The sequence below is a fragment of the Camelus ferus genome, chromosome 19 (genome assembly GCF_009834535.1).
Source record: "Camelus ferus isolate YT-003-E chromosome 19, BCGSAC_Cfer_1.0, whole genome shotgun sequence".
NCBI lineage: Eukaryota > Metazoa > Chordata > Mammalia > Artiodactyla > Camelidae > Camelus > Camelus ferus.
Genome location: NC_045714.1, coordinates 6,142,974 through 6,153,781, shown reverse-complemented (window position 1 = coordinate 6,153,781; position 10,808 = coordinate 6,142,974). Strand labels below are relative to the sequence as shown.

General features: G+C 55.8%; 1 protein-coding gene and 1 long non-coding RNA gene across 3 annotated transcripts in view; one reads left to right on the top strand and one right to left on the bottom strand.

Annotated features, from left to right (window-relative positions):
* Nucleotides 1-406: 406 nt before the first annotated feature.
* Nucleotides 407-10,808, bottom strand: part of BCAS4 (breast carcinoma amplified sequence 4) — a 50,599-nt gene continuing 40,197 nt past the window's right edge. For both annotated transcript variants that reach the window (XM_032461373.1, XM_032461372.1), the window contains one exon: nucleotides 407-960. In XM_032461373.1, the coding sequence (XP_032317264.1) occupies nucleotides 838-960 (123 nt within the window). In that variant the 3' untranslated portion in view covers nucleotides 407-837. The remainder of the gene's footprint in view (nucleotides 961-10,808) is intronic.
* On the top strand, nucleotides 7,532-8,647 carry LOC116657840. Its single transcript, XR_004312981.1, has 2 exons — nucleotides 7,532-8,006; nucleotides 8,294-8,647. It is a non-coding gene; the product is annotated as an uncharacterized LOC116657840 (long non-coding RNA).

Below are 10,808 nucleotides of genomic sequence, written 5' to 3'. Positions count from 1 at the left end.
CTCGCCTACTGCTATCTTGCCTGATTCATGATGTCAGATTTCCCTGAAATCCAAATGCTGGTCTGCAGTGCAGGTGTGTGCGTGTGTGTGTGTGTGTGTGTGTGTGTGTGTGTTCTTGTCTCTGGGAAGGATCCCAGAAACTAGAAATATCCATCACCAAAGCGAGGAATCTAGCATTTCAGGCCAATAGCAGGAAACTCATCTGCATAAGAAGAAATTAAGGCAAACACACCTTAAAAGGCTCCAGAAAATGCTAAAGACCTCTGCATTAGCAGCGGGAATCCGAAGGCCGGAGCTTTACCCTCCCTCCCGTCAGGTGAGGGGCTTTATAAACAGATTCTGAGGATCCGGCTTGATCAGGTGGCAGGAGCACCCTTTGAGGAAACATTTACACCCAGACCACACGTGACCTCTTGCCGCCTTTATTGAGCCGGTTCACAGGGCCAGTGGGCGCTGGGGTTCAGACACACCAGCCAACATGGACGGACCTGGACCCGTGCACCCTGGTGGCACCCCGCAAGCCCTTCCTGATTCCCATGCAAAGCCCTTCAAGGGAAAGGGAAATCTGAGTCTCCACAGCCCATCTCCCGGGGTGACCAGCCTCATCCCCGACACCAGGCAGGCCAAACGCTGGTGGAAAAGGCCTTCTCCAGCTCATCTCTGAGGCACTGCCGCCCGTGGGTCCCAACTGCTTCTCCAAACCCCATGGGCCCACATGAAACAAGGGGGAAAATTTAGAAAAGAAATCCACAACAATAAAAAAAAAAAAAAGGAAAAAAAATCGGCCCTGCACCCAGGCTTCCCTTTCTGACACCCCCGATGGCAGGAACGCAGGGCTCACAGACGCCTTTGGCAGCTGGGAGTCCGGGGCGCTGCCTCCCCAGCGTCCACAGGAAAGTAGTCCTCGGTCCTGTACAACGTGGGCAGCTCGTACGTCGGGGCCGCCGGCATCCACCGTTTCTGGAATGACAGAAAACGAGGTGCCCCTTCAGCCATGTGAAGCCACCTGTTCTGAGATCCGGGAACTCCAGATGCAGGAGGAGTCTATCCTTCTGGGAGAGTGGCCCATGTGACCAAAGATCCCGTGATTCTTGGGTGACACGGCCTGTGACAGCCAAAGCCGCCCACCTGACACCGGACGGGGAGCTGGGCCAGCAGTGCTGGGCCCCAGTCCACGACGGGGCACTCAGCCGCTCTGCAGCATCAGAGAGAGCCGGCGGAGCCACGCTCTGAGAGGGGATGACCCGGAGAGCAAGGGGGACCTCAGGCCACCATGTGCGAGGAAAGGGGCACTTACAGCTGCAGCGGGGCAGCCGCTGGGACAGCAGGGGTCCAGCTGGTGGTTCTTTGACTGCTCCCACCTGCGCCTCCCGAAGGCTCTGCTACATGCATGTGTTACTGCCTTTTTTTTTTTTTTTAAATTAAACCATTATAAGAAGTACCTTACTTATTTCTGGTGTAGATTTTTGTTGCAGGGAGGTTGGGGAGAGGAGATTTTCCATAAAGCAACTCTCCACAAACACTATGGGTTACATGTGCATCTTGGTGACAAGCCACTTTTACAAAGGACCACCTCACCAGTAGTTCTCAAGCACGCCTGCACACGGAACGCCCCAGGGGAGTTATGGAATGCTTATGCCCAGGCCCTACTCCGCGAATCTGATGTCATTGGTCTGGGGTGTGGCCTGGGCATCGGGCTATCTCAAAGTTCTTAGGTGATTCTTGTGTAGAGCCAGGGCTGATCCCAGTGACTGTGACCCGCTCAGAGGAGGGAGTGTCTGCAAGGCTCCCTGGTGGACCCAGCAGAGAGATGGGCAGGAATGCGCAGCTCCAGGGGTGCAGAGGGAGGAGGCCCGTCCCCACCTGGGGTCCCTTTCACTGCCCTCCCCCCACCCCAGCGCCCTCTCTACTGTTTGATCTACAGGCCACCCCTGCCTGCTCTGGCTGAGACCTTGCTGTGCCCCAGACTTCAGTTGCAGTCACAGGTGCCAGGGCAAGGATGTGGGGCTTCAGCCCGTGGTTAATTACAGCTCCCCGCAAGCCCAGCACAACCGCACTGCAGCTGCATGTGTACTTCCCCGTCCCCTAGACTTGCTTCCTGCAGCAACACTGTAACCATCCTCCCCATCGTGGAGGTGGGAGACCAACCTCAGGCACATCCTCCCAGCATCCACCCCGTCAACCACTCCCTTACTGCGTGCCTGCGCCCGGCCAGGTCCCGTTTGCACACTGAGGGCACAGTTGTGAACAAGACGCAGCCTCGGTCATCACAGGGCTGCCTGTCTCCCTCAGGTAGACAGAATTCCAAAAAAGAAGCAAATTCAATATAATTACAAAGGAGCCATGGAGAAGAACTCCTAAGAGACTCCTAGCAGCTTTAGATGCAATCGTATCTTTAGTTCCAGCAAGACCTAACACAAGAAATGGTAGCATCTTTCCTGGCGAGGGAGGGGAAACGCCCTTCCTGCATCTGGAAAGCGGGGATGGGGTGTGCCAGGGGAGGTGAGCCGTCTGTCCGCGCCCAGCCAGACAGCACCGTGGATTATTAAAGAGCGGCTGTGTGTGGCGCCGGGAAAAGGAAGCTGCTCACTAGAACCCCACAGGGGCTCAAGAACAAGCCACTACAAACAAGTTTGCTTCCCTTTTCAAAAGGGCCCCCAGCCTGGAAGATGGCAAGAAAGGCCAAGGAGGCTGGTGCAGCTCCACGCTGGCCCTGGACCAAGCCCCTGACAACATCTTGGGGCACGTGGAAAATTTGTGGGATAGTGACTCACAGTTGGCTGGAGATCTGGGCCTGAGGTCAGCCAGGAAGGGGTGGCCTGAGCTGAGCCAGGGGGCTCTGAATGTGGCCTCTTCAGCCCCAAATGCTGCCCTTGGAGAGCAGGTAGGCATGGGCAGGACATGTGCTATTTTGGCCTGTCCAGCCTTCATTTCCCATTCTGCTGTTGGCATCTTGATTGTCCTGTGGGACCACTGGTGCCAGCTCCTGTCAGCGCTGCTCTCTCTACCCCCGTAGCTGAAGGAGGGGTGAGAGGAGGCCCGACCCACCTGAGCTGGGACTGGTCCAGGGGTGAGCAGGTGACCCAAGCTGGTCTAATGAGAAACAGCCTTGGGACTCTTGCTCCTGGGACGGGGCTGCTTCCTGCCCCATTCCCCCTTCCCAAGTTCCTAGGAGGATGGGCCATGAGCCTGAGGGTCACGTCTGTCACCACACTGAGGGGCCTGCCTGAGAATGAAACCAACACAGGGAAGCAGGGTTGGGAGATGAGGCAAGACTGCGTTCTGACAGTGTCATTCAAGCACCTGAATCAGATTTTGCCTGAGGTCAGTGTGACCTCGGGACTTTTCCCGTTTATGAGACCACAGATTCTCTTCTTTGCTTAAGCAGAGTTGACCTGGGTTGTTGTCACTTGCAACCAAGCATCCTGCTTAAAGCAAATAATAAACCCACAGTAGTGCTGGTGAGAGCTTGGAAACCAGCTGAGTCAGCAGGAGAGGGCTGGTGTGTGAGGCTGAAAATAGCCAGATGCCCAGATGTTGTCAGGTGAGTAGGACCTCAATCACAGGCCCCCCAGGAGGCCAGGAAACCCAGCCCTTCCACGCCTGTTTTCCCTTGGATTCTCAGGATGACCTGCAACAAGAGGGGTGGTCTCCATCTCAGAGGTCACAGAAGGCAGGGAACCATAGTGCTGGGGTCCACTCAGGCCTCTCCGGCTGTAAGTCCAGCCCCTGCCCATCACCCCACAGGGCTCTTGCCTGGAACACAAATCCTGGAGAATCTCAGAGGAGGCTCCAGAGAGCTGCACCTCCCACCCCTCGCCTACAGCTGCTACGAGGGTTCTTCCCCAGAGGCGGCCAGGCAGGCGAGGAGGAGTGTCCAACTCCTTGCTCTTGCCCAGCCCAGCTGAATGTCCCACCAGCCGGGGGTAGGACGGGAAGACAGGGAAACCTGACACCATAGGTCCAGAGCTCTGCCTCACCCCTCTCTCCCACGGCCCGCACCAGCCTGGAGGAGGGACGTCTGGAGCTGGAGAGCGGGGCCTGGCGTGCTCTCCAGGTCCACACACCCTCCCACGTCTCCCTCACTTCCACTCCTGACACCCGACTTCTCCAGCCCGCAGCCCACACACCAGACGCACATGTGTGCTTGGTCAGTGTCATGATTTTTAAAAGCTGGAATTAATTGCAAACATGTGAAAAATGAGGACATTTCTCAGGAAAGCCAGGCTGCCTGCTAGCTTCTCTTGGAAAATCAGATAATTTGGAATCTGCGGGCCCACAGCCCCTCGTGGCCCCTGGGGGTTGGGCTGAGCAGTGGGTGCCCCACTGCGGGCCCCAGACCGCATGCCCTTCTGGAACCCACTGCTTCTGGCAGCAGATGCCTCAGAGTTGGCCCCTCGGGCAACCTGCACCACCAAGCAGCTCCTTTTGTGACAGAGACCCAGATGGCTATTGCAGCATGTGGCAAGGTGAAGCCTTGGGCAGCTCGGGTCCGGGGGCCTCTCTTTTGAAACCCCCGAGTCAGATCACTGCTAAAGCCAAGCCCACCCACCCCAGGGTGCCATCCACTCACTCCTGTTCCCAGAAATCCCCCACAGCCCCTCGTAAGTCCTGGCCACCTTGTATCTTCCTCTTGGAAGCCCCAGCTGCATATACCTGGTCCTGGACTGCTTTCTGTTCAGGCCAGGGTCTGCACACTTGTTCTGCAAAGGGCCAGACAGTAAATATTTGCAAGCTACATGGTCTCTGTGACAACTACTCAGCTCTGCCCTTGCAGCACAAAGGCAGTCATGGGCAGCGTGTAAAGTAACGGCATGGCTGTGTGCCAATAAAACTTTATTGGCCAAGATGGGGGCAGGCCATCTTTGGTCCCAAGGCCATACTTTGCCCCTGAATTAAATCTATCTTCCTAAATAGAACAGGAATAACAAGCCTCTCTCTGTATCTCTCACTCGAGTGGGAATCAGGTAATAGGTCACCTGACACAGGCTGCAGGATTTAGGGCCAACCCCACCTGCTGACTGTCCCCAGGCCCGAGTGCTGTTTGGCCGGCTACTCTTGGGTCATCCCTGCAACTCCAGCCTGTCCTGCTTCACTAAGCACCCTCCACCCCAAGGGAAGCAGGCCACACCACCAGCCCACACATGGGCTGGTTTTTGAGGTTCCAAGTGTGAGTCAACCTCTGGGAGGCTGAGGTCTCAGGCTGACCACGTGTGGAAGCACAGGTAGACAGTGGCTCACCCTCATCCCCCAGGCATCCCAGCCTAAGGGGGCTTGGGAGAGGCCCATCCTACCAGGAAAACAATTACTCCTGTGCCCCAGGCACTCCTTCAGTAGAAGTTGCTAATCCTCTTGAGCCTCACTTTCCTCTCTGTAAAATAAGGATAATGCCATCAACTTCATGCTGGAGATAGTGCAGCCTCCTTGGGACCATGAGGACAAAAGTCATGTACTAAGGATGGCAGAGCAGCAGCCAGGAGAATCAACTGGCCGCTCAGGACTTCTCATCACATAAAGAAAAACCACAAACTCTATTTGGTTAAACCACTTAAGTCCGGTTTCTGATATGCAGCTGAACCCAGCCTGACAGACACATGCTATTACTCTTAACCATCACTCCAGTTAATAGCGAGTTGCCCAAGGTCACACAGATAGTAAATGGGTAGAGCCAGGAGTCAACCCAGGTTGTCTGAATGATGGAATGATCTCCAAAAAAGTGAAAACTTCTAGATCTCAAAATAATGCCAAGGGTAAAAAGGAATTTCAAATAATTGATGTACGCATTGCCCTCTCTAGGAGCTCCAGCCCTCCTTGAGCGGGGGCTGCATGTGGTAACTTGCTTCCCAGAGCAGAGTAGGGAAAGGGGGGAAGTAACTGCCCGGTGGAGAAACCTGGCAAACACTGCCTCGGCCAGAAGGTCAAGGCCAGCATCACCAGTGCTACATCATGTTGACGGCATGTCCCCTGGATCCGATGTGATGAGAAAGGCACTTCACCTCCGCGGTCTCCCTCCCCCAACCCATAACCCCAGTGTAACCACGAGAAGAACATCAGATCAGCCCTAATTGAGGGATGCTGTACAAAACACCTAACCGATAATCCTCAAAACGTCAAGGTCATCAAAAACAGGGAGAGTCAGAGAAGCTGTCATAAACCAGAAGTGGCTAAGGAGACGCGATGACTATATGAAACGGAGCAGAAAAGGACGGTAGGGGAAAACTAGTAAAATCGGAATCACCTGTGGAGTTGGCGTATGAGAGTGGGTCCCCTTAGCTGTGACAATGCACCACAGTAAAACAAGATGTTAACAATACGGAAACTAGGTGAGGGGTATATGGGAACGCTCTGTATTTTCATAGCAACTTGCCTCTAGTTCTCAAGTAAAACATTGTAACGGTGGGGTGGAGCAGACAGAAGAAGCATCTCTGCCTCTCAGCACAGACAAAGCCCCTGCCTTGCTCAATTCAACCACAGTGACCAAGCAGGGAGCACGGGCCCTGCAGCTCATGGCCCTCCTCCCCTCAGCCGCTGAGAGAAGCCTGTGTCCCTACTCCCATTTTCTAGAAAGGGAAACTGAGGCTCAGAGAGACACTTGTCCAAGATCACCTAACTTGGAATTGGCAGAGCTGAATTCAAACCCAGGCCTGCCCTGTCCCAGCACTGAGCCAGGACACACGTGGCCGTGGAGCCGAGAGGGGCTGAGCTCCCGCCCAGGACCTGGGGCGTCCCACCAGCAGCTGCTCTCCAACCTCGGGACCCTCAGGAGTGCCCTCTGCAAGCCTCCTTAGGGATAGCAAACGGTGGCCTTTGGACTGCATCTGGCCTTCACACATGGTGTGTGCAAATTTAAAAGTGAGTTCAAAAGAAATAAAAAAAGAAAAAGTGAGTTGCCTGCCAACATGGAAGAACTAGGAATAGTTTAAACAAATACCGAGTTCCTATTTCCCTTGAACAACACCGCTCACTGGCCTCACTGGGCCCATATTCCTGCGGGGTGCGGCAAGCCGGCCCCTCTAGACAAGGCATGTGATGTCCCGTTTGCCACTGTCCCCGTCTGGCCTGACTCACAGGAGATGCCGAGCCCTGTGGGCATCAGAGCAGTGGCTCCAGGCTCACGTCATGTTGCTCAGACAAGTCTCTGTGGGCTGTGGAGGAGCTGGATGGAAGGCTTTGCTCCAGTCCCGTGCCCTGGGCCCCACGGGGTGGGAACTGCCAGCCTGGCCACTGCCAAGCCCCGTGGCTGCTGCCCGTTACCGCGGTCCCCCTCGGTGCTCGTTTTGTGGAGGAGAAAGCAGGCTGGGAGAGGACAGGGTAGGTCAGGCGCCCACGGTCACAGAGCCAGTGGAAGGCTAAGCTCGGAGTCAAACGGTCTCTTCTGAGCCGCGGGCACTGGCCCTGCCCCACGCCAGCCGCACGCCCTTCACTCCTGGTCCCGGCCTCACGGCTCAGCCCGGCCTCACAGCGTTCTGCTCCTCAGACCACGCCCGGCTGTCCTGCCTCCAATGTCTGCGTCTGCTCCGGGCCCCCAGACTTCCAGAAGGCTCTGACAGCTGTGAGCAGAGCCCCTCCCATTTCTCCGAAGCAGCCCCAGCCTGTCCAATCCTGCCCAGAGGGCGGGGCTGGCCACCTCAGGGTGTCCGCACCGGAGTGGGCCCCCTTCCCCTCGGAGCCTCCTGCCGGCCCGGCCCCCAGCCCCTGCCAGCCCGCTCCCCACAGCCGCTGTGGTCCTGGGAGGCTACTGAGGCCTTGGTGACAGAAAAGCAGGGCTGGGGGTTCTCAGATCGGGCAGGGGGACCCTAGCAGCAGGGACAAGCTGGTACAATCTCGTTAGAGGCGGTGACCCTGGCAGCAGCTCTAGAAGGTTTCCAGATCCCTGTGGATTCTGCCTTTAGCTGGAGGAAAAGCGTTAACATGGAAACCAGCAGAGGAGGAGCCCCAGAAGTTCGGCCAAGAGACTGGCCCCTAAATCCACACGTGGGGCCTGGGAGGAAAGACCGGACAGCCGGGTAGGTGGAGTCATGTCACGGCCCCTCCAGAACGAAGTCTCTCTGGGGGCCCCAGCTCCTGACCCAGCACCTGAGCTCTCTGACCTTGGCCCCCTGCCCTCCCACCACCGTCTCCAGGAGGGAGCGGAGGGTCTGACCTGGGACCCCTGCCCTCCCACCACCGTCTCCAGGAGGGAGTGGAGGGTCTGACCTGGACTTTGCTTCTCACCACTTGGCCGCTGAGTGTAGCTGCCTGATTACCACGCACTTGAATGTGTATTTTTAACTGGGCACCTGCTACATTCCAGGGACCCAAATCTGCAGAAGTATCACAAAGGCCTTTTACAAATGAGGAGACTGAAGCTTTCAGTGGTCAAGCGACTCCCTGCGGGCCCTCCCACTAACCAGAACCTCTATCAGTCCAGGTTGCCCAAATGGGAAACTGGTTTGGGTACCTGACTCCTCACTTTGCATCCAACCTGTTCCTCAATCCCCTCTGCTGATTCTTCCCCAAACCCGTCTCCCCTTTGCCACTGCCACCCTGTCTCCCAGCCTCTGCTCTTGCCCTCAGCTCTATACGGCAGGCTAAGGGAGTGTATTAAAAAAAAGTCTGATCTCCAGTGAGTCCCTCTTTGTACTTAGAATAAAATCTAACTCCTCCATGTGGTCTTCAGAGCCTGTCACCTTGGTCCCCAACGGGCAGCCCTTGGGCCAAACCGAGACCCCAGGCATGTCCCGCTTTGGCTTCCACTGGGCTGAGTTTCTTTACTAATATTGTTGCTTTTGTTTGTTTGGTTGCTTGTTTTCATATTTTTTAATGAAATGGCATTTTTCTTTTTAAAAAAGATTTCAAGCTTCCCTTGAAAAATGTCCAAAGCTCTGCCCACCGAGCAGTGGACTCCCCTTCCCGGGAGAAGTGTGCTCTTACCTTCGTGGTCCCCGGGACATGCCACTCATTTCTGCCAGCTGCCTGCCCCTTGGAGCGGGGTGGGGTGGGGGGTTGATCCCAGATCCACATGATCCAGCCTGACTCTCTAAACTCAAGTCTGTCATCTCCCATCACTCACAACCCTCCAGCCTAGGGCCTTCTCTCTGCTCCCGGACCTCACCGGGGTCTGCCTGTTGGGAGACCTTTGCACCTGCTGTCCTCCACCCCTCCGCCACCAGACTTTTCCACCGGGTCTCATGCTGGTTCCTTCCTTCCTTTAGAGCCTCCTAGGGAACCCCCAGGTTCACCTGTGTCCCCTTCTCTCCTTCGTGGCTGTGCTGTGGCAATGTATCCCACTGACCCTTCCTCAGTCACCAGCCCTCTCTCCACCAGGCCGAGTGCCCCCAGGATGGGGACCAAGCCAGTCTGTAGGGTCATAGTCCCCGCAGCAGCCAGAGCCTGGTGCACAGGAGACACTCCAACAACAAGAAATGAAGGACCTTGAATCTGCTCACCACCCGAGGCATAGCAGGAAGGGCCTAGAGGCTGGCCTTTCGCCAAGTCAGGGCCCAGAAGCCCAAGACCAGCGACGAGAACCACTCCTCAGGTGAGGATGCCGGCAGGGGCCCCGCTCTGGAGTCTCTGGGCGGCTCAAGACTGATGACCCTGCCCTGGCCAGGTCTGTGACCCACTGTGGAAGACCCGAGGTCACTTTAAAACTAAAGCACACAGTAAAAGCAATGCACTGCCCTGGATGGGAGCCTGGGACAGAAAACCAATGTGAAAGAAAAAATCTGATGAAGCCCTAAGTCTGGGGTTCAGTGACTAGTACTGGACCAACGTGGGTGTCTTGGTTTTGCCAACAACCATGGTGATGGGATGACAGCAAGTGGGGGAGATGGAGCAAGGGACGCACGGAAACTCTCAGTATTACTGTCTTCACAAGTTTTCTGCAAATCTAAAATTATCCAAAATAGAAAGGTCATTTAAAAATAAGTAATTAAAGCGCATCCCTGGCAGCACGCGCGGAACAACACAGATAATGAGCTGTTAAACAGTGACGATATCAACGTCACCAACAATGATAACTATGGCGGCTAAACCTTCCAGCATCTCCATCGTGGCTCATGACCAGCCCATGTGGAGGACAGGCCTGTCAATCCCGTCTGGCAGACGCGGGGCTGACTCAGCAAGTTTAAGAACTCACTCAAAGCACAGTGTTTGCAAGTGACAGGCAGGGCCGGCCTCGTCCTCGGTCTGATGTTCTGCTGCCACTGTCCTGAAATTCTTATCACATTTGACAAAAAGGGTCCTGGATTATCATTTCGCACTGGGTCCAGCCAGTTCTGTCGTGGGCTGTGGTGACAGAGCTGGATTTGAAACTGGGATCTGTGTTCTCCACCCTGGGCCTTTCTGAGTGAGCTCAGAAAGGTCACTCATGGTCAGCTGGGTGCACGGCGTCGGGCCAGCACTCCTGGCTGAGAAAACATCATGGGGCAAGAGGTGGCCACGGCAGCAGCGGTGGGATTTGCGGGGGAGAGCCGTGGGTGGATTTGGTGGGAGCTGGGACTGCCCCACTCTTGGCACAGAGCGGGGGAAGGAAGATTCTTTTCCAGGCCAAGACAATAAACCCGGTGGCCTCCCTGTCAAACTGAGATTCTTCACATCCAAGAGTCCACACCGACAGCTGGCCCAGCAGTGGGCGACGGTCACTTCAGAGCCGGACGCGTCTCACTCTGATGCTGATTATCAATAGAACCTCCAGAGGCTTTGCTGGCCGACCTCGAAGGTGGTTGACTCCACAAAAGGATGCTGGGAACAGCACCAATCAGCTCTGGGAGGTAGAAAGCAAACACAGGCACAATCGACCGTTGTGTTTGTTGGGGTCCCCAACG